This window comes from Dysidea avara, chromosome 8, assembly GCF_963678975.1.
Source record: "Dysidea avara chromosome 8, odDysAvar1.4, whole genome shotgun sequence".
Classification (NCBI taxonomy): domain Eukaryota; kingdom Metazoa; phylum Porifera; class Demospongiae; order Dictyoceratida; family Dysideidae; genus Dysidea; species Dysidea avara.
In genome coordinates, this window is record NC_089279.1 from 7,136,986 (window position 1) to 7,161,632 (window position 24,647).

Here is a 24,647-nt window from a genome sequence, read left to right on the forward strand (position 1 = left end):
CTGCTTGCTGTTTCTGTGTTAGACCTTACCATTTCTTCTATTCTTTGAAATTTCATTTCCACTTCATTTGAGTTCTGATATAGTCTGTTGACAGTGGTGGTATTAGCAGTCACTTGACTAGTTGGCAGTATATCAAGCCTATACTGGATAAGGGAACACGGTGCCTACGATGCACCTCAAAAGACTCCACATATTGTGATGCCAGACTACCATTTTGGAGGGGTTGGTCAGAATGATGACCTATTTCTGATGGTGGACCACTATAGTTGGATAGATAGCTAGGGTACAAATCACTCTGCTGGGAAGGTCGGCCGCTACCGTGAAAGTTGTGCTGCTCTATAATGTAATGGTATCATCGGTGGTGATATCATATTGGAATGCAGTGGAAGCATGGAACCATACAAACCCTCATCGCCTCCTCGGCCTTCATGTGCCGTTTTCACCTCAGTCTTTGCAGTGAGTAGCTCAGCACCAATCAATTTAGTGTTGATTTGTGAATACTCTGGATATCCTCACTATACAACGATTTAGTGTAGCCCATTACCTGCAAAATAAAATCTGCTTCAAATCTTTTTTTCTTCCTGTGGTAAAGAAAAAAAAACAGATAGGTTAAAAAAAGTCCCAAAGCCAGCCATATATAGTTGGGTATACAAATACAAAAAGAAGTGATATCTTATCCAAAACAGCCAATTCAAACTGTTAAAAAAGAGTGCGGCCCCCAAAAAGCCAGGGTGAAAAAGATATGAAATCCAAGGTGGTAGCCAAGAAATGGCTGTGATGGTAGGTTGATGGTAAAAATTTTAATTCAGGTGAAATTGACTAAGTGGCACCAATTTCACCTGAAATGTCGTTATTAAAAATTTTACCATTAACCTAACATCACAGCCATTTCTTGGCTGCCACCTTGGATTTCACATCTTATTCACCCTGGCTTTTTGGAGGCCACACTCTTGTTTACAGTTTTGGATTAGATAATAATGTAACTATAAATTATCCACATAATATGCATTTATGTAAGACATTTTTATATTCACTTGTATGCATATTACAGCTATGTCTACATATAGTAGAGTGGCTAAGTGAAAAAATCATTCACTTTTTGATAAAACACCAAACTGGTACAACATTTGCTTAATTCATATTATTTCATATTAGACTATTAAATTACCAATCATACCACACTCAAAGAGCCCGAAAAGTAAAATCAATAGAAAATGTATTGGGGAAGCCATAAACATGTACTGAGCTGGCTCAATAGTATTATACTGAAATTTTGCATCTGAATAGACGATCAAGGGATGGTTATATCCAAAAGCTGACCGGAGGTGCCCATCCAAGTCACTAGCTTGCCATGTTAAGAATCACTGACGGTCATGGTATATGAAGCCATATATGTGCAATGTACTATTTCTATTGGATTGTACTTTTAACACTGAAATATTGGCTCAATTAGAAGTGTTCAAAAACATTATTTTACCACATTTTCTGATTACACGAGATATATCCATGATATTTAAGCAAAAACGAAGATTTTGAATGCACTTGTATGGTTTCCTGGCCAACTAGAAATGGGCTTATAACCTAGTTTTAAAAGTTTCAAAACATACCCTAATTTGACACAAAGTGAATGATTTGATTTCACCAAATGTGTACGTTACTTAGCTGCTCTACTAATACATGTGTGAGTAGATTATTTAATTATCACTATCCTACTTAGAAGTGGAGGGCTTAATTAATTAATTAAAGCCTCCTCCCCCAACATTGAGGTGCGTCTTCAGCCCATATAGCTTGCCTTCCCGAGAAGGTTTAAATCATGATTAAAATTTCTATCATATTATTGAACAGCAAGTTTGTCCAGATCACACAATTTATGGAAGAAAAAATAACACTACTATCTAAAATTTATAAGTCAACAAAAACTTAGAAAAATACATGCAAGCTAAAAAATTAAAAAGGTTACCATATAAGCTTCAGTAAATATATGTATAAAGCGGTAGCACAATCAGCAGTTAAATACAATCGTATGTTAGCCTGGTTTTTTCTTTTCTTTTATCTTTTGCAGTGGCAGTTCCTTCTGGATATGCTGTGTAGACACATAAAGTTGATAAATGTAATGAACAATAGTAGATCATGGAGACATACCACCATCAGTCGCTGTCTGTATACATCCTCAGTCTCATCTTGAGTCTGCTCAGGAACATTCATCTCTTCCCTTGACAATAATCCCTTCATAGGTCCAAGTTCATACAGTGGCAAAGGATCAATAAAGTTATGGTTTAACAAGAACACCAAATACTCCTTGTAATGGATTCTGTATAGTTGATAGGATTAACAATGAGTGAGAATTTCTATATTGATACTCACTCGCATAACCCAGCATGGCCTTCGTCTACAGGTTTACCACATTCTTCATCAAATTTTACATTCTCTCCGCCTTCTTTTTGCAACATCACATGGCATTTTAACATCACTGAGACTACATCAGGTGGCTCAGCCAGTAATAGTTCACCATCTCCTGTAAATACACAGTATGAACAAACATATTTAAAATATATATTAACTACCTGGTGGCTGGATGACTGCACCATCATCAGCGGCAGCAGCCTGCAGCTGTCCTTCAGGAGGTTGAGTATCATACTCCACATTGTTCTCTTTTAACAACTGCTGTAAACCCTCAATTGTGTATTTGTCATCACGAAGGTAGAACAAACAATCACGAGGATGATGAGCATGAAAGCCTTTCTTACGACATGACTCATACTTAGTGCAATCCTTTAACATGAATACACCAATACAAATATTTCAGTGATACAGTCTGAGCAGCTAACCCGCTTGAATATGCCATTACATCCACTGCAGAACTCAGTTGGACAACGTGAACAAGTAAAATGCATGCAACCTCCCTTAGCCAATTCATAGGGAAAATGACAAACTGGACATTCTACATTAGAAAACAAATTGTACATATTGTTGTTCATCTAATCAAAGTGGTTACCGATTCCTTCCTTATTGAGATGTGCTGCCAAGCCTTGTTTCTGTTGCTCAGGGTCATTTAACCTCTCCCACTCTGTAAACTTCTCACATGTCAAGTCATCATGCTGTGGTTTCCACTACATTGTACAGAGAATCATTAACAATTGTAAAAGCAAACAAATATGAACATCTCAGCAAAAACCCACTTAGTTAACACAAACATACTTTTTAAGAAAAATGAAATAAATAATTTTAAAATGGTGAAATTACGCATGACGCAAAGAAAAATACATGCAAATTTTAATTGAAGCATCACAGTGTACTTTGGGAAGCAAGTCTCAAATTAATTAAACCTACGTATCTGATTCACCTGCCAATAAAGAGTTTGAATATTTTGTTCGTTTCTGTAGCCTTTAAGGTATGTGTCATGTGTAGACATAAATAAAAGTCATTGCCATTTCTTCATTTAAAATGCTTCTATACTAGATAACTACAAGGCTAAAAACTATATCTTGAATTGCCAATTCATGGTGGACATTTTAAGCCAAATCCCAACTCAGTATACCAATGCAAATGAAAGCTATGACTGCGATTGTAAATGCAAGTAGTTAGTTTTCAGCATTATCACTGTACAAATTGATTTCTTTGTTCTTCCTACTGTCTAGCACTATAATTTCCAACCTACCCACCTTATTAGGCTGAAACTTCGGTAACCCATTACTTGGACACTGTACAATGCTGAGACAATTCGAAAATTGTGTGAAATAGACAGATTTTGCTAAGATGGTCACATATAATTATGATGCTTACCTGCTTTTTACATTGAAAACACATATCTTGTCTGCAATCAACACATGTAACTTTTTGTCTGCCAGCATTCTCATTGATAAAACCAGTAGAGCACTGTTACATTCAAAAGCACTAATAATCAATATAGCTATCACAATGACTTACATGAGCACACCAACAAAAGTTAGGGTCCTTTTGCATAGTGTGATCACTGAGCTTTTTCATGCACATGTCATAAACACTCTCATTCATGTAGTTTTGAACTAGACCACTGAACATTTGCAAGTAGAGAACCAAGTCAACAGCATCAGAAGACATGTCTGGTTCCTTGCACATTAAACAGTTAAAATGTTTAATACTCCTTTCTGCGATCATTAGAGTGAAGTGCTCCACAAAGCAAGTTTTGCAAACAGCATGGTCGCATTGAATCATGTTTACCATCTAACAGGAATAAAATGCATTAACTACAAATTCAAAACACAGCAAACCAAATAAGTTACTGTATATGACCGTATAGAAGCTCGGGCGTTTATTTCCTATAAATCATTTTTGACCCGGCGTTTAAACGAGACCAGCGTTAATTTGGACCCAGGTGTTTATTATATAGTTATACAACGGCCACGAGTGCTCTGCCTGATATAAACGCACGAGCCTGAGGGCCGTTAGGCCCAAAGGCAAGTGCGTTTATACAGGCAGAGCACGAGTTTACGTTGTATAACTGTTATGTACCACTCACCTAATAGGTGGGGAGAATCTCACAAGACAGCTGTAACACTTATAAAGGCCAGGTTTCTAACATCGATTGTGGGTAACCAAGCCAGACGTTGCGATGATGTTCCCCCTGCAGTACTGCAGCCACCTGAGATATTGAAAGCTAGTACGCTATGGGTTATATCACTAACCTGCATTTGCTGTTCGACTCTCATCATGTAGTGCTCAGCATGCCAGTGTGCCATATAGACTAAGCACCAGACTAATCACCATAGTGATTCTCTCGAGCGAAAAAAGCAGCTAAATAGACGGTTTAAGTAAACAAAACCTAACTACTAAACGATACTAGTCTAATTATTACTATTTACACTGGCTAAACTCGAATCTGGTGGCATGACAAAATTGATTCCCACAATCGAACATAAAGGTTAGTATTATTTAGAATATATTTGTTTTATTGAGTCATTGTTGAAGTGGACTACAGTTTAAGATGGCACCAGACTAGTAAGGTGTATAAGTACGTTTATATATGTAGACTAGAGTTGTGGCCACCCGCGTTGGCTTTTTCAATTGTCATTGGCTGCATGCTTGAAAACATTATACGTATTGGTGACGTTATGGCCCACAATCGACCTTTACATGTCAGGTTATAAAAGAATTCGAGTGATCTGTGAAGTGTCTTTCCACCTATTAGGTGAGGTGTCGTAGTGGTCTTCGCCACCGGCACTTGTGCTATGCTGCACAAAACCGCAGCCAGTGCAATATCTGTATATTGCACTGCGGTCGGTGCATTATAACTTATAATGCACTCGTTGTGGTCTACAAAACCGCAACCAGTGCGTTATAAGTTATAATGCACTCGCTGCGGTCTGCAGCAGTGCAATATACAAATTATGGCACTGGCGGTGCCTTTGAACTGCCCACGCAGAGTGGTACATTTCTTACTAGCCACTCGTTGAGAATGGCAGGTGCCAGTACAAGTACCTACGAAATACAAAATCCATAGCCCGTCACGTACATAAAACCATTTGGACTCCTCTGCTGGGTGAAACATTGGAAGTCGGGTGGCGGAGAGATGACAATGACCATGATAAATACGCTGTGGCCATCACCAGAAGAGAAGGCACAGTCGAACAAGACAAGACATCATAAGACTGGTGACGAGACATTACTGTAGACTAGTTAGCAGCTGACACGAGTTTAGAACCCTGGCATTTATTTCAGTGCATGTCATTAGCACCCCGGCGTTTAAATGAGCCCTGGCATTTATTATGAAAGTCCCCTAGCTGTACCTGGCGTATATTTGAGCTCCTGTGTGTATTTGAGCCCGGCTTTAATATGGTCATATACGGTATATATTCATGTGTACATCAAGACACATGGTATAGTCATGCAGCCATAAAAGTAGTTTTCATGCATATGAAACTCCATAGTCCCTACCCATAATTGGACAGAAAGCTGCCCACCAAACAGGGCAGGCTACACAGCAAAGTCATTCCAACCATAATCATGTCCAAAATACATACTACCAAAGTATTGTTTGATTTTAGGGCTTAGGTTTCTGTGATCAATCTTCATTTTGCACACCATGCGAAATTCACTATAAATTAGAAATACGTAACTCTAATTTAGCATACAAAGGTGAATGTACATGTAAAATCTAAAGCAATGAAAAGTTACTTATATGTTTCTGGTTTCCTTCCTAGTCATTTTTTTTTTGTTGTGTAATCACTATATAATATTTTCTATCTGTTGAAAGGTTTTTATGTATTGTAAACACTCTTTTCTTATCTGCTTATCAAAAAATAATGCAGTATGTACATAGGTTAACCACCATAGAGGTGTCTTTTGGTAGTTAATCTAAGAAACAGCCACAAGGCATAACCAATTAGTACAATATTGCAAGGTTAAAATTACTCCTAGCAAAACAGTACAAAAAGGTGCACCAGAAATATTGCATAGGATTTGAACCAATTACACAAACAACCAACCTATTAGAGTATTTGGACCACTCTGAGTGGGCTTTGAATTTGAACTTGGTCCCAAGAGGATCAGATAATCAAGGGAGCACTGTACTTTTACTGTTATTGACAACACAAGTTCAACTCACGTCATCTCTTGTACATCTATCAAAACACACTTGGCAATCTTGAGTAAGTAACTCCCTGGCAGACTCTATATCAACTTGTGATTTAGCAACATCAATACAAGCAGCCAGTGTTTGGTTGTTATCTCGCACCAGTTGAAAGACTACGTGACAATTCTGATAACCAGGCATTTTATATTCAGCCATCAGTAGACGACAGAGATACTAAGCAGATAAGCACATATGTGATATATTGCTGTTAAAATAAGTATACCGCATGCATGGTACAAACTTTGACAAAACGGTAATTAAAAACTAGTAGAAAAGTATGGTCATGATACTGTCAGCCTTGTAATTCATGTGTGCAAAGAACACTAGTCATGTCAACCAACAAACCTTACTTATTTAGTTTGTAGTTGCTAAGTATAACCATAAAAAAGAATTTTGTAATTAAAAATTACAAGTAAAGGCCACTGGTACTTATACGTAGCCATTTAGAATTATCACTTATTTGTGAAATTCAGGTAGCTAGTCAGGCAAAGTAGCTTTGAGATTATACATCTGAGAACAATTTCAGATGGGAACTAATTCAGAAGGATTTTAAGGCCTGTTAACTCTATTCAATGTGATGACTGTTAATATATACCATGGTGCTTAGACTGGCTATGAAACTTCAAACTACATTAACCTATAACAAACAAAAATAATCCCCTTATTGGACTAGTTCATATTTAATTTTGTTACTATGGATGGCATGGGGAAGAGCATAGCAAACTTTTTTACTTGTAGGCAAGATGCCATACTCTATTTTTACGAGTAGATACTCACTAAATTATTTCATGTACAGCCAAATCAGCAGCAGTAATGCAGTACTAGCCAACATGGTAACTTGCATCGCATGCAATTAGCCTATGCAAGTATATATATATATATCAAGACATGCAGTAGTGTCATGCAACCAATGTGTGTATATTGACAGGAAGAATGAAAACAATTTTCATGCCATGGTCCCTTCTGCAAAACACACCATTTTTGCATCCTGGCTGTCCCCCAAGTAGACTAGGCTACACAGCAAATTTGATTGAATTTGCTCCAGCTATTTGTGAGACATGGGTGGCCAAAGTTTCTTTTTTTTTCTTCTGAAGGGGTGCCGGAGGCCTTGATTATTCTTTTTGCACACTTTTCAAAACTTTTTATAAAATGCAAGCGTGTAATTCAATTATCTTGAAATTTGATAGATAAAGAATATATAAAGGTGAATTCACGTACTAAGATTGCAAGGAATCTGGTAAGTGTCCACAGCACTAATAATGTTTATTCACATAAAAAAGATCAAACTTCTATCATGGCTACAGGATAAACGCTAATGAGAATAACTTAAAATTTGTTATGTATATAAGGCTAGCCATTGTAGAATATGTTTTGATGGTTAGAACAATGAAGAAGTACAGTTACAGCTACAAAGCAAAAATCAAACATCTGTAAATCATGGGGTCAAGATACATGGAACAGTCACAGCGAGTAAAAAGTGCATGAAAAATATCAGGAAAACTTACCAGTGTTCCAACCAAGGACACACCCAAATCCTTAACCACTGAACCACTGCTATCATGGCTGGTCGCCTCACTTAATTTCTATGAAAATTCTAGCTAAAATGTACTCAATACAGGGTTGGATCCAGGGAGGTTTCTGAGGCTGGTCAAGCATATTCAATTTAAAGGTTCAGATAGAAAATAGAAATAGTCTAATAGAGCAGTCGAATACCCTAATAGAACAGTCAAATGTTCAAAAGTTGCTTAGTTTAACAAACATGTGTATAAGTGTCTTAGTGTTGTAAAACCTAAAATTTATCCTGGGGGCATGTGCATGCTCCAGACTCCCAGTATGGCATCCATGTTGTATGCTTCAAACTTTGCATAACTGCACTTCTTACCTCTTTAGCCTGGCAAGCGTAAGCGGCCTATACCAATAAATTTCAAAAACGTGGTTAAAATGTTGGCTTTAATAGAAGTTGTTTTATTTAGATAAATTTATTATAGTACTCTAATACAGTGAACATTTTTTGAGGAATTCTAATGGAATGCACATAGAATGTTCTAGAATTTCCATTGATAGATCTAAACCTTTACTATTGCAAAGATGGCTTCAGGAATTTTAGTGACAGGTTTCCAAAGTTTCTGTTGTATGCATACTTAAATCTAAGTGCACTGGGGGCATGCATGCTCCCCCCAGAGAATTTTGTAGTCTAATATTGAATCTGGTAACAATTTTCACCAAAAAAATCTCTAGCATTAACATCATTGCAGCCATTTCTTGGCTGTCACATTTGATTTCACTACTTTTTTCACCCAGAATTTTTAAAAAATCACACCATTTTATCATAGCTTTACTGTTTTTTTTTGTTTTTTTGTGTGTGGATATATATACAAAGCTCAGCTTGCAAGCACATATGCAGTGCATGGGCATCCCTGGTGAATAGAGCATTTTCAACAGTTTAAATCATGTTCCTACATAAGTACAAAATTTGGAACAGGGTGTATAATGGCTTCACAGCCTTGTACATGAAGTTCAGCATTGCCATATAGTGGTTTAATTGACAAGTTAAGATAAGATAAACAATCACATATATACACTAACTTCATCTGTATGTTTTCCCTCCTTTATCATCATTTCCACTTTTTCTCGGTGTTTCTGCAGTATACCTCCTCCTTCCAGCTCTGGTTTCCACATGTGCTCATATAGGCTGGCATTCCTTAGCCTTTCTGTGTACACAGCTTGGATAGCTTTGTTTACATCAAGATTATTATTCTCCAATGCAGAAATGGCTGACGACTGTGGCAAAGAAACTTCGTTCATCAACTCTTGAATCTAAATGGATACATTAAAACAAAATTTAGACACTTGGAGAGTAAATTTATAATTTGGATATTACACATTGGCCATCTTTGATTTCACAACTTTATCCATCTATATAGGCTAGGCTGCACCCATATTTTACAGTTTGGCTGTTTTTACATGATATTTGATATATCCCAAAGCTGGTGATAAGCTCTGGCTATGGGGTTCGTTTTCACCTGTTATTTCTTCTTATATAATGAAAACAGAAGTTGCAAAATCATATGTTTTATTTTGACTATTTGCTAATATTTTTGGAATACTCTAAATAAAGTGCACATTGTTGGAGGATGCAGATTTTCCATACGTAAATCTATGAAATGAACTAGAACTTTCATTAATTGAGTACAATGGTGGCTCAGTGGTGAAGGGCTTGGGAGATACAGTAGGTACAGATTCTCTTCCCTGGAAATTTTTTCAAGTTTGTTTTTGCTTCTTGGTTAGAGTATTTTACAGTAGGTTGATAATCTTGTAACTCAGCAGCTGTCACATATTTTTATTTTAAACCACAGAAGGTGCTTTTGATGGTTTACCTATACCGTATAGCCTAAATATTTCGAGGGGCATATTTTTCGAGGTTGAGCAATGTTGCTAAAAACAAAACCATCGTGGATTTGCAAAAACTCCCGAAATGTATTAGACCATATGGAGGTCTAGGGTAAATTTTTGCTGATGACACCCAAAACCGCAAAATCAGCAAAAAATTCCCAACTAAATATTTAGGCTATACAGTATACAGACCAGTTTTCAAGTTATTCCCAGTAGTTTACCCTGAAGACATGACAAAACAATGGCTTTTTAAAATTTTGAATGCCTATCGATACGTTTTGAGAAGCCCATAAAACCAGTCTAGCAGTGTGAAAAGTTTTAAATGAAGATGAAGCCCTTCATATTTAATGTTTTTATGTAGCTACAGTGTAGTTTGAGGCAGGTGGAACACTACAATTTGTTGTAGTAACACAAGTAAGCCAGCCCAGCCCGTACATCGCTCAGCTCCAACTGTCACTACCATGTTTTTCCGCAGCCAAATACAGCAAAAGCTGTAGTCCGCCAAATACAGCAAAAGTTGCATAGTGATACTGTATAAAACATCGCTCTATTGTAGACCACACACCCAAGATCAGTCGTTGTTCTGTAGTAAAAACAAACAAGCACAATTAGTTGTATTGCTAACACAATACAGTTGTTGAAATTATTTATCCCTGCTTGGCAGGTTTTGTAATTTATTCTGCCCACGCATTTTAAACTATTCCATAACCTTAATACTTCCCTAATGGCTAATATATACCAAATTTTAAAGTGATTATTACATTTTATACTGGCTATTGTAAAGTGTGCAAAAAGACAAAGATAAACCTAGCTCCACCCCCCCCCCCCCCCCCCCCCCAAAAAAAAAATACAAAGAAATTTTGGGGGCTTTTACACAACAACTTTGTAAGCTGTTGCTGTGTTATACATTGAACCTATCAAGTCTGCCAGACAAACTGTTGCAGAGACAAACAATACTCTTTACAAGCAGGTAAATTTAATGCGTGAATAGGTTTGTTGACGGTACATATGCAATTAGACCGTGCATCGCATTTTCTGTAGCATGTGCCTTTACTATGTTAAATTATAATTTGCAAACATGGCAGGTCTTTACTCAGTCCATCACATTTCTGAATATGTGTATGTGTGGAATTTGTCTGCACAAATTCATCATTTTCTACAACAAAAAAGAATTACATCTGCCACGAATTATACAGTACAGCAGTACTATATATTAGGGATGGAGGTTTGGGTTTTTCTGGCCAAAAATATCACTAAAAAACTATGGAATCTTGGCAGTGTTGGTTAGGTATAACCAAGCCCAAAAGTGCCTTCAGTATGCTTCCAATAGATAGTCACAATTTTTTTTTGTTAATGTGACCCGCTGAACAAAAACCAGCTGTTTTTGCAAATTCCTCAAATTCAATTTTATTACTACTCTGTTATCTATAGTAATAAAAGAGTAGACAGCAAAAGTTTCAGCCTTTTGTGAAGAATAGTCTTGGAGTTATAGAGATCAACAGTTGGAACTTGAATAAACTCGATTTGTACAGTAACAATACGGCAAATAAATTACAGGCGCTTACTTAATCAACCATAACTCATGACCGAAACAGTTTACGAAGACAGGAACAAGTCTGTTCACCATGAACTGGTACATCAATCAAGGTATAGTGTTTTCCCTGTGCGTCTCTGTGTGGACAAAGAAGAGAGCCATTTCAACATTTAAATTACGATGGTAAACTTTATTTCTACCGCATCGTACATAGGCATCACTTTACGAACACAAAACAAAGATTTTCTTATTCCCAATGACAAGGAGCATCTGGAGGTATATAGGTTTCATTGATTTGAGCTTTGTTTCAGTACATAACAAAGCAATTAATACGTGCATAAAATTTTTATGTAGCATGCATATTTTTACCCAGTTTATTTCAAAACGTTTTAATAGCAAAATCGAATTTTGCAAAACGGCCAGTTTTTGCTCAGCGGTCACAATTATTCAATAGTATTTTCTACTGACTAACTCCCTGCCTGCCTGGTACCTTCAGGCAAACATAACTCAATAATGGCTAACTCAATAATGACTAAGCTAAGGCAACGGGCATAATTTTTTCACTGTTCGATGTTGCTTCATCCCAAGATGTGCCTTTTGGCACACCGCAGTACGTACAATGCATGCATAATGGACTTACCTTTATCCTCCTTTGTGTTCCATTACTTTTTGCTGACTACTGTCAATTCGTGGTAGTTCGATGCATGGCTTCTCTATGTTTGTACACTGTATATTCCGTGGTGACTTGGATTGATTGCAGAGGCGCTTCTACTACTGTTCTTCATTTTGTAATGCTGCGTCACCGGCTGAAAATAGGTGAAAGTGAAGCGTAATAGCCACGAGTCAGTAATTGATAGTTGGGGCACGCAAATTGTCTGGTATTTTTCATAGTAACTGGATTGATTGCAGAGGTACTTCTACTACTGTTCTTCAATAATGCTGTGTAACAGGCTGAAAGCGAAGTGTAATAGCCACTTAACTTTCGAATCATAGCTGGGGCACACATTCAGATGAAAATATACATACACTCTGACACCATCCTTTCTTTTGATGCAGTATGCATGGGTTAACCAGTCATAGTAATGTTACAAAAAAGTAAACAAACAAGTATAAGGAAAAACTATGATTTCAAGTTCGATTAGGGATCATAGGAAAAAAGTATGGAAACAAGGGAGGTCACCTACACTATCAGATATGCTACTGAACATTTAATCCAGTCATGTTGTTTCCCTACCTTTTATCCCTATGATTCCTTAAAATTCCTATTTTCTTATACTTGTATTCATATGAATGCTTTATTAGAGTATCTTGATTTCTGTAGATCCTTCCGTGGTACAATTGTCAGGCTGTACTGTATGTTGTTACTTGCTCTGCCAAACTAATAAACTTAAGAAATCGTTTATACTGCTCTGACCACAAATTCTACTTGGAACATTAAAGTTGTATGATGTACCGAACACAAGCATACAGACAAAAATAGACAACAAAGGACCAAACCACTGTACACACCTTTCTCATTCTTGTTTCACAGCATTTTTTAGCAGCTCTTTCACAATCTCCATACTCTTCAATAAGCAATTTACGAACTTCTTCCTTGCTAGGATGTCCAATACCGCCAACCATCTTTCTCTTCTGGTGTTCTGATCTGTCAATTTCACCAGCTCGGTACCAAGCATGATCTATAAGGTTTCTCCACTCATACTGGAGAAAATCATATGGTGTGCGACGGTTGTATCTAGCAAACAACTCTGTAGCTAGCTGAAGTTCATCCATTTGATAGCCTTGGAATAATCCCAGCTAAATAAGACACATGGGATCAATATTAACAAAACAAGTAACACAAAAATGTATGCAGTGTTATCTCAAATAAAGGGTTACACAAGTGCTATGCACAAGATATAGTGTGCAAAAGAGTGAGCGAGAGACAAATATAACTTGGAGGTAAACAAAATGCTTGAAATTATTTTCAAAGTAGTCTTGACTTCAATAGTCAAGAACACCCTCTTCTGATTGATTAGTGTCCCATTACTTACTGTTCTAGATTTCCAAGATCGCATCATGTGCCATTCTGTAACTACCTGATATAGGACTGCAGTTGTAAACCATTGTAATTGGCAAACATGGTGCCCTAATTTCATTGTTTATATTTCTATGATACCTACTCACATGTAAAATATCCACACAAAGGAGGACAAAGATGCATGCATTGTAGCTGCTATGACTCACAAAAAGGCACATCATGGGCCAAAGTGATGTCAAAAAGTAAAGAAATTAAACCTGCAGCCTTACCCATAGTACTTGGCTGAAGGCATCAGTTGTTTAGTTAGCAGGACATCTAGTTAAGTAAATTTTTATAGAAACTTGTTGGATGGAAGGGTCTGGGGGTCTTTCTGAAGACATTGATGGACTAAATATGAAACAAACGGGTGTCTCACTTTTTCTTCACAACAACTAGGCAATATATTTGGCAGGGGGGTAAAGTGTTAAACAACCAATGAAAAAATGGGTGTAATATAACTGTACTTTTGCGCTACAGCAAAGTCAAAGGTAATGAATGATCAGCATGCAACACTTGAATAATATGGTCTGACGGCATCTGCTCCACCTGATTGAAGGGTTACCAATCCAAGACGTTTTATGATCACACAACACTAACAAAATGTTGTCTAAATTTGCAAGTAGATTCTTAAAGTGTAGGCCGTACATTTGGGAGAAGCAATCTTACTGTTGAATTGAATATTCAGTGGCTTTGTAGAGAAACTCCTGAGGCAATGTGGTGGACAATCATCACCACTACAATCTCTTACAAAAGCAAGCAACGTTACAGTATTACACTGGGTAACAAATTAGGCTACCAAAAACTTTGCTCTGACTTAGATCCTGTAGTCATGTGCCACGAGTCTCATTCACAAAATTCGGCATGAAACATTCCTGTAGTTATTGACCACTCACTACAATTTCTTTTATAACAAAGTTTCCTCATACTGCAATATTTAATACTCAACCTAAACATGTCCACTTATTAAAGCAGTAATGTTTTAAGATTAAAAAATTACAATAAATTACAAAGTCTGCATTAATTACCTTTATGTCTTGAACCAACAACTGTCCTTTGGAGCTTAAACTCCTATACAACTCTGTGTTCTGACCATCATTTGTGTCTTTAAAATCAAAACCTTGTAGCACATTTCCAACAGGATGATTTTCATCTTGGGTATAATTGTTGTTACGAGTCATGTAGCTGGCAAGTGATGCATCTCTACCTCCATCCATTGTGCTCTGCTGCTGTTGCTGGTCTTGTCGATGTTGCTGTTCTTGTTCATGTCCCTGTTGTTGTTTCCTCTTTTCGATCTCTTGTCTAGCCATCAGTGCCTCTTGTTCTTTCCGCCTTTTCTCTTCTGGAGTATAATACTTTGGAGGAGGTAGGTAGTTCTTTAGTGGTGTAGAGGTGGTACCTTCTGCACCGCCAGTAGATCCATGTGGACTGGGCTTGGTGTTGGAGGGTGGCTGATGGGTATCAGAGGGTGGCTGATGAGGTGTTCTGTCTGGGGACTGAGAATGCTCATAATTGGGAGCTGGTCTAGGTGGTGTTGGTTCATTATTACGAGCAACATTTCGCACTTTCACAGGCACTTCAACTCTTGTCCAATTACCATTCTTAGGCTCACCACAATCCATACACTCCTGTGACTTTTCATGATTAGGATATCCACATGCATCACATTCCATCATAATCCTAACACCTGGTATGGGTTTCTGAACAGGTACATCTGTTGGTGGAGCAGCCTCTGGTAAACTAGAAGGGAGCCCAACATCTGAGGGGTAATTAACAGTAGGAGGATTAGTTGATGGTGGATTGACAGTGGGTTTATTAGGAACTGGACGACCTCTTCTTGGTTTGGGTTGAGGGGGTGCTTCAGGTAATACCATCACAGGAGCAGTGGGTGCATGCCTTATAGGTTGGGAAGTTGGGTGAGATGGAGGTGGGGAATTGTATGTAATGTCAGCACCTGAGTTTTCATGGAAAACTTTAATTGCATTTGCTTTCCGCTGTTTCAATGCTTCCAATCTACTGTTGCCACCACTGGTGTTGAGGTCTGGAGGAGAACTCACTTGGGAAGAGAAAGTTCTAGAAGAATCTTCTGACTGAGCAGTCTGCATAATAGGCTGGTAATCACGGCGCTGATCATTATGGCTACTAGATAGGGGTGTATCCTGTCTTCCACATGAGGGAACATCAGGCCAATTATTGCTACGGTGGCTACCATACATGTCAACAGATCGCTGGGATGCCCAACTATCTTGGCGAGGTTCATTTTGGTGGACAGAACGATGACCAAATTCTGATGGCTGACCACTTTGGTGGGGTGAATAGCCAGGGTATGCATCATTTCGTTGGGGAGATAGGTGACTACCTTGATAGGTGAACTGCTCCGTATGTGATGGCCTCATTTGTGTACTGGTAGGTGGTGGCTGCATGGAGCCATAAAAACCATCACTGAGCGTCACGCCTCCTCGGCCTTCATGTGCCATTTTAACTTCGGTTTTTGCAGTGAGCAGCTCAGCACCAATCAACTTGATAATGTCATAGTTGATTTGTGAAGGATCTGGATAAGACAACCCAGTTTTTGTAACTTTATCCTCACCATATGATGGCGAGGTGTAACCCATCAAGCTCAAAATATCCCTAGTTCCAACCATACAGTCAGCTCGTGCACTGAACTGAGCATTACTGAATTTGATGGTATACCAGTTACGTGGACGTTTCAGTTTTAACATGTTAACAGTATAACGGAATAACACATCAAATGCTGTGACCATCATCTCCTTGTAGCCATCCTTACTCTATAAGAAAAGAGACCAAATACAATTTTTTGCACAAGTAATACAGGTGTAAGTCCCAGTTGTACTTATTTAAAGTGGTGTGTAACAATAACACTGTAATTACTAAAGAAATCTCCACATTTACACACAAACATGAATGTACACAACCACTGTGATAGGTGTCACAATGTTTAACTAACATGAGCCTGGAGTTATTATCTATAGCAACCAGATGCTTTAAACCACATAAACACATGCGCCATTGTTCCCCATTCCTTTTCCCACTACCGTCTACATACATGTTGATTTGCAGGTACCAAGTCAGTAGCATCTCGCAGACTAACATGCTTATAACAGGAGTTGACCGGATTGATTGTTGAGGTGCTTCTCATACTGTTTTTTGCTTGTAATGCACATCGCGAAGAAATCAAGCCTTTTGTTACCATGCTTGAGATATGCTTGGCTGAAAGCATCAGTCAGTTAGTTAGTAGAAAACTTCATGAAAACTTGATGTAAATGTTTGGAGTTGCTCTGAAGGCATGTTTCAGATTCACTATGTCTAAGCAATACTGCTAAACTCTGTCATGAACCTAGTTTAGGGTGATATTGAAAGCGCAAAACGATACTACAGTACCGTGTGATAATATTATAACAACGTCTTGTAAACTTACATGTATATTATAAGATCCAGGAGTTATGATATAAGTTAAGACAAGCATACCAGAAAAATTTCATGGCTGTCGACACAGATTCGCCTGCTGATATTACATAGCATTTCTAGAAACTATGAAGGCTAATTTGCTTTGGGTATTGAATCTGTGCTAAGAGCACTGCAAAATAAATCACACCTGCCTCATTGCCAAACATTTATGCATTTATGCATAAAATGAGAAAACAAGAAGACCTCCTCTGAGAAGGGTTAGTGCAAATCAATCACTGGTATTACAAAGCTATTGTAATGGAATGCAAAGCAAATACAGTGAACTGCTGGACTAGGACAACAGTTCAACAGGGTCCAGTGGATAATTAAAATAGATGGTTACTCCCTGAATTTCACCTCCCATATATGGACTAACATGTTAACAGTTAATCTACACTGGAACCCTCTCTGTAATGGACACTGTGTGACCAAAAAGTTTTAGTAGTATTTTTTTTTCAGATGATTAATATGGATCAAACCTACTGGGTCCAAAATAACAAAAACAAGCCATATAGCAACTTAGGAAACACTACAAGATTCATACAAATGTGTTCCTTACACTGTTATTTTGTACAATCATGTCAAACTGAATTTTGGTATAACGAGTGGGGTCATTTTCTGCAGCCAACTGTTCTGCTAAGGAAACTTGTTCATCTGTAGGGTTAACTCTGTCTCCCTCCTTCCTAAATTCCTCCATTGAATCAACAAGCCTTTTCTTTGTATTGCTCATCCTTCCCATGTCCGTTGGTACGCCTCGAGGGGCATGAACAGTGGTGAAAGCCATATCAGTTTACAAGTCCCTATAATCAAAACAAAACTTAATAGGGTGATTTCAACACAACAACAATAAAATACATGACTCAATATTGCACTATAGTAAAACCTCTCTTAACAAACTGGACACAATAGAAAAAACCTCCATAATAAGGACAAAAGTCTTGATCCCAACAGGTCTGGTTAGTACATTTTTTATCTCTATGAGGAAACCTCTATATTACAGCAAAAAGTGGCCAAAAATCCTGGGTCCCAAAATGTCCGTAATAGAGAGGTTTCATTGTACTGCACATAATACAAAATGCTTACTAACAAAGAGCAAGTTCTATTGGCCACATTTAACCATTAAGTTTACTTCATTAATAACTCAATACTTGTTAGCTGTCAATCAACAGGTACTGTACTATATTATAAACAAATTTATGTAACTGATAGCATTGTGCTTAGCATAAAATACACAAAATCATTTATCTTTGGCAATTGATTTACACGAGGTTGTCTCTTCAACCAAATATTAAGAATACAGTGAAACCTTAAGGACACCTTGGGAGTTGGGAGACTTTGGACCAACCAATAGAGTCCTGGTGTACTGCCCTGATTTTCCAGGTTAGTTCCCATTTCCAAGTGTCCAGAACACACAGGAATCCTCATTTTCAAGTCTCCTAATTAACAGGTTGCAGTATAAATGCAGTGCTCAACCATTAAATGGCAAAACTATGTCTACCTGGAAATTTTCACAGTTTGTGGTTTTTATGGTTTTCGTGGTTAGTAAAGCCACCATGAAATTTTATCATGTGAAAATCCATGTGTGTCCAACAAACTTCAGTAATAAATTAGTATGGCTGCTGGTGTGGACTCCACATATGCTTATCACACATTCCTGATACTTAAGTAGGCGTGGCTCATGAAAGAAGCTGGCCTACTAGACTATTCCTCGCACAGAGATTGCTACCACCTGGCACTACTGCGCTATACTTGGTTCAGATGCACTTGAGCAATCTGTATGATGCTTGAGGTAAAAATCAATCCAGACCCTTTGTAGCTGTGTGGTCGAGAATGGAGCAACAGTGATCCGTAAAATTTAAAATGCAGAAATCCTGGGCATCAGTGAAAAATCCTGACAAAGTACATCACTGAAATATACATACTGCAGAAATTTCCAGGTATACTGTACTACACTATGCTGCAAAAAAATATTCTAAATTTTCCATTGATTTAGTACTTTGTGGGCCTTAGCATGAGGCATGTATAATCTTGTAGTTTGAACTGTATGGAAGTACATGATTGTGCACTGAAGTGGATGATGCAATAAGGCAAAAGTTGTGTGCAATCCAATACACAACATGTCTTTGGAGCCCTGGAAACTATGCATCAACTACAGAAATATTATATGGTGCTGTTCACAAGTTTAACCACTCCTCCCTGGGCCTAAAGTTGACTTATGAGAGTCAACTAGAGCATCATGGCTGTGTTACTAGCACCACGACCGGCTAGTAGTTTTATTTGTAACCTCATTTGTGATGGTTTATTCCTCTACCTGTATGGTTGGAGATTGCTGACCATTATTTAGAAAGCTGTGATACAGGACAGGGAAGAAAAATATTATTACCACATCAAAGTTGCTTTCTCCAGTCTACATCGTTGATAACACAAAAAAGATTTTGATCAGCTGAGTAAGTGTAGTAAAGCATGCATGAGTACACGTACACAGTGTGAACATGGTTTTGCATTGCATGCAGTAATCAAGATTTCTGAAGATGAATTTTGCTAAATTAAAAACATTCATATGAAGAAGTTTGCTACATGGCACAGACATTATTTTGTTAATCACGGAACACTGTAATTTTCACAAACTAACCTGCAGAACTAATTCACAGTGCTTTTGTTTCATTGTAATACTAAGGTTAATGGCTGTCAAGACATCGAAATAGCTCAGAGCGTTCCCTTTAAAATATCTACCATTCAATTTGCCATAGAAAAAGTAAGTGATTTTCCTTAAAATCTTAAATTTCCACTGATTTCCTTCTGCTATAGCTCATCTTAATCGCTATTCACTGCTCTTTCCAAATCTGGTTCGGAATCTGAGGTATCTATGATGCGTCGCGGGTTATTACGCCTTTTATTTCATGCCCCTGAAACAACCACTATAAAATGTATGAGGAAATTTGCTACACCGGTCGATTTAGGCCATTTAATGCACCTAAATTTCCATGAATTGGACTTCTTTTGGCATCATTGTACTCATAGAGAGTTGCTCTAACAACTGTGTTGTGTTAACAATACAACTAATTGTGCTTGTTTGTTTTTACTGTAGAACGACTGTTCTTGGGTGTGTGGTCCACAATAGAGTGATGTTTTATAAAAACACGCCGCCAAAAACCAGACTAACAGATTACTGAATCCTTATAATTTCAACACAAGTGACTAAACAACTAAAATATCTAGGTCCTGTGGAAGCGATTTTTTAAGTTATTGGTTGTATAGACGTTTTATTGAACTTTTAGTATTTTTTTCGCGTGAAACAAGCTCTTTGAAGGCTTGTATCTGAGTCACTGGGAAGAAACACGCCAAAAATGCTTCCACAGGACCTAATAAATTTAATATACAGCATCACTATGTCCCAGAAATGCCAATAGAGCCTACAGCTTTTGCTGTATTTGGCGGCGGAAAAACATGGTAGTGACAGCTGGAGCTGAGCGATGTACGGGCTGGCTTACTTGTGTTACTATAACTAGAGATTTCCAACTAAATTAAATAATTAACATTCCATACATTCATTGGTATGACAAATATTGTGCTATTTTTCAGGGTCATTTTAGTGACACGTATCAAATTCGGAAAGTTACTAAACAGACTCGAGGTAGGCGGTACACGATAATTAATTTAATTTTTAATGGTTTTTCAATTGAAATGTATTGGAAATGCCTGCTCCAGCTGGCATTTTTGCCATGAACAAAAGTATAGCAAATGTCCGCAAACTTCTTGATATGTACTGGTTCTGCGCCAGTTGTAATGAGCTGGTTATATCAACAAGTGTTCTGGTAGTATGATAATTGAGGTTACTGAATCTACTATTCACAAGTCACAAGGCACTCAATAGTAGTGTGTAGTCTCATCACCAAAACCCTTCATCAAGCACTCTTATCAATTTTAGATTATAAGCGTGCATTGGAAGGGCAAGCGCTGCACTTGAGGAAGGGTCTGGGTGACAAGACAAAGTAGCATGGGTAGTTTATTATGACAGAAGCCAAATTCAACACCTATTAACTAGATGCCGGACTCATTCAGTCAAGCACAGATCCTGGAATGTGTATACGTGTAAGCTATTCATTATAAAGGATGGGATTACGGGCCTGATATTGGTGCTCCGTAAATAGATTGAACTGACACCGAGCCTGCAGGACATTACCCTTGGGCAATTGTCTGCCTGCATATTAGCAAGCATGTCTGTATTGTTTCAGGCTCGAGTGCTTCCTGAAATAACTCATCAATTAGTCTTCCTCTGCATTTTGGGGATAACCCACCCAACTTCCTCTGAGACAAAAGAGCACCGTCCATGTCTCATTAACTATTTTGTAGTCATACAGGTTTGGACCCAACCCCCCTAGCGCATTCCAATAATTTAGGCGTGTATTTCAAAGAGGTCTATTAGGAGGTCCAGTCTGACATTCCAGCACATTTGAAGTAAACAGTTAGCGTGTCGTTATCTTTCCCTCCCACCCACCTCCTCATGACTAGTGTGACAATCCAGGCAAGCTCGTCCTGCTAGTTAGTTAACCCTATTTAACCTGCTGTTAAACTTGTATTAATAGGACCCACACATCATGGCCATTCCACTATGGCCAATTCACATGTAGAAATGAGCACACAAAATCTACATCATTTTCAAAAAAATAAATAAATCAAGAGGCATTCCATGCATATCACCTCCTAAGTAATTAAAGATAAAACAAGCATGATTCAGTTTTATCCGTTTCAGTTTTAGCTACCCATCTACACTTTGCGTGGGCGGAACAAATTACAAAACCCCAAGCAGGGATAAATAATTTCAACAACTGTGTTGTGTTAACAATACAACTAATTGTGCTTGTTTGTTTTTACTGTAGAACAACAACTGTTCTTGGGTGTGTGGTCCACAATAGAGCGATGTTTTATAAAAACGCGCCGCCAAAAACCAGACTAACAGATTACTGAATTCTTATAATTTCAACACAAGTGACTAAACAACTAAAATATCTAGGTCCTGTGGAAGCGATTTTTTAAGTTATTGGTTGTATAGACGTTTTATTGAACTTTTAGTATTTTTTTCGCGTGAAACAAGCTCTTTGAAGGCTTGTATCTGAGTCACTGGGAAGAAACACGCCAAAAATGCTTCCACAGGACCTAATAAATTTAATATACAGCATCACTATGTCCCAGAAATGCCAATAGAGCCTACAGCTTTTGCTGTATTTGGCGGCGGAAAAACATGGTAGTGACAGCTGGAGCTGAGCGATGTACGGGCTGGCTTACTTGTGTTACTATAACTAAAGATCTCCAACTAAATTAAATAATTAACATTCCATACATTCATTGGTATGACAAATATTGTGCTATTTTTCAGGGTCATTTTAGTGCAAACCCCACCCCAATTGGTGGTTCCTATCAAAAGATATAAGCAAAAGAAGTTGACAGTGTAATGATTTTTGTGTACAGTATTTTCAATGCTTTTTACATATATCGCATGGCACCAACACAATATTCAAAGTGTCATAAATCGAGATAGGAACCTAATAATGACATGAAATTTTTACCACATAACTATCTTATGGAGAACAGCATATGAGCTAGGTAAAACCTCTCAAGAGTGACCACTTCTTTGTAGACTGACCACTCAGAATAATACATGAACAAAGCAAGTGATTCACAAATAAAATTGTGTGTACTATGTAATGCTAATTATACACAGGTACCTAATGCATTTTCAAGGATAACTAACTAGAAAAAATCAGTAATATTATACAACATGGTAAGTAATGGTATTACAAGTCACAATTAACAAATACTTCGGAAACACGACAATCAGATAACAAAATGTAAGACCAATATTATTAATAAAATAGATTTGTTTGGACACTGTTCAGCTTTATTTGTCACATTGCAAGCACTTAGGATGATAATTATTATATAACACAATGACATCACTACACTACAAAGAGAAATTATAAATAGTTTCTGACCAAAATTACGAAGCTGCTATAAAATGGATCAAAACAGCAGTAAATACACCAGAATATAACATCAGGTAAGTGTGAAGCCATGTAAGGTTGGTATCACATGCCAGTCTCTACTTTTGAAAAGATTATGCTCAACCTTGAACCTTATATTGCAATTCCGCGCAAGACAACAAACTGCTCACCTTCAAACTGTACTTGCATTGATGCAGAGGGATGCCTTGAAGCTCAGGGTGATTGTAATGCTGTTCTGAACAGTGTTAGATAGCGATTTTCCTTTAAAAGGGCCATTATTTTTGTCGTAATCCAACGTCAATCGTACTCCAATCAAAACACACACGGCATAATCAAAATCAGCATATACGGTTTACCTAGGAACACTTTCTTCGTCCTCATCTGCCATAGATTCACGCGGGAACACTTGGAAACTTTGACTATCACCGGTGCCGTATTCTTCCAATTAGAATTACGTATGCAATTATTTGTATGGGATTCCTATGGGGATTTTTATTCCTCAAACTTTGATTTGACATATTTCAATAAATACCACATGGATTTTAATTCAGTAAAATGCATTACGAAGTACGAAGCACTGACTACCATTAACTGGAACGGTAGCTTGTGAAACATTTAATAAAGGTGTGTAATTTAAGTAGCAAAAGTATGTGTAAAAAATTGGTTGGTTGGAAATCACTACTACAACAAATTGTAGTGTTCCACCTGCCTCAAACTACACTGTAGCTACATAAAAACATTAAATATGAAGGGCTTCACCTTCATTTAAAACTTTTCACGCTGCTAGACTGGTTTTATGGGCTTCTCAAAAAGTATCGATAGACATTCAAAATTTTGAATGATTGCCCGTGACTATACCGTAGCCTAAAAGGACGGTATGTGCTGCGCGCGCCCCAGCATAAACAAGACGCCAAGTCGCGTGATTAGCAGAATGGATAATAAAAAGAGAGTATGAACTCTTGCTGGAACCATTCGACTTGAATGTACGCAAACATGTCACGAAATTACTGTCTCAGTGTCTGTTTAAAAAACACAATTCATGAAAAAAACCGGCACCCGTACTCCATTATAAACACTGGACAGTATACAGCAATCATTTTCTCACCCCTCGCACTCTCTAGTTCAGATGCAGAAAGATTTTCTTGAAAAATTGTTAACCTTATCGACTATTTCCTCTCCATCGTAGGGACTAGTCTGGCGCGGCCTTCTTCCTGTTTGCGAAGGGGCGGCCGCGCCAGATACGTAGGGACCATCACGACCATTAGGGATAATCCCACATTCTTATGTTGACGTCACTACTGTGCGGCACGCCTCCCAGAAACAAACGATAGATAATGCAAATCAATTCTGCAAAAAGCTAAGAGCTACTACAATGCGAGGAAGCATTTAAATATAAACGAGTTTCCAGCATCGTCGAGTATCGTATTATCGTCCCAGCAGACCGATTATGCAAGGGGGCCTGCATTACCCTACATCAACTGCTTCCGGACACGGTCCCTTCACTCCCGGTAAGTTGATACCATAGGCGGCGGAAAGGGGGGGGCTAGGGGGCTAAAGCCCCCCCTCGGTCTGCTGAGGGGGGGC

The 24,647-nt window shown here is 37.9% G+C and overlaps 1 protein-coding gene across 1 annotated transcript; it reads right to left on the reverse strand.

Moving 5' to 3' along the window:
• Positions 1 to 1,811: 1,811 nt before the first annotated feature.
• LOC136264436 (E3 ubiquitin-protein ligase RNF31-like) lies at positions 1,812 to 24,305 on the reverse strand. The gene is made up of 14 exons (XM_066059172.1): positions 24,169 to 24,305; positions 17,621 to 17,861; positions 14,622 to 16,382; positions 13,047 to 13,334; positions 9,197 to 9,427; positions 6,584 to 6,784; positions 3,928 to 4,203; positions 3,784 to 3,876; positions 2,996 to 3,110; positions 2,829 to 2,941; positions 2,565 to 2,772; positions 2,365 to 2,515; positions 2,143 to 2,311; positions 1,812 to 2,083 (listed from the first exon to the last, which is right to left on the reverse strand). The coding sequence occupies exons 2-14, from the start codon at positions 17,843 to 17,845 to the stop codon at positions 2,027 to 2,029; spliced, it is 3,888 nt and encodes a 1,295-aa protein (XP_065915244.1). The 5' UTR covers positions 17,846 to 17,861; positions 24,169 to 24,305; the 3' UTR covers positions 1,812 to 2,026.
• Positions 24,306 to 24,647: the final 342 nt, after the last annotated feature.

What these genes read in the sequence shown, in the direction of transcription:
- LOC136264436 (XM_066059172.1), bottom strand. Translation starts at nt 17,845, where the DNA reads ATGGCTTTCACCACTGTTCATGCCCCTCGAGGCGTACCAACGGACATG. An exon ending in TGATTGTACAAAATAACAGT is followed by an intron (nt 16,383 to 17,620) that starts GTAAGGAACACA and finishes CTTTTCTTATAG; the next exon opens with AGTAAGGATGGCTACAAGGA. An exon ending in GGCCATGCTGGGTTATGCGA is followed by an intron (nt 2,312 to 2,364) that starts GTGAGTATCAAT and finishes TCAACTATACAG; the next exon opens with AATCCATTACAAGGAGTATT.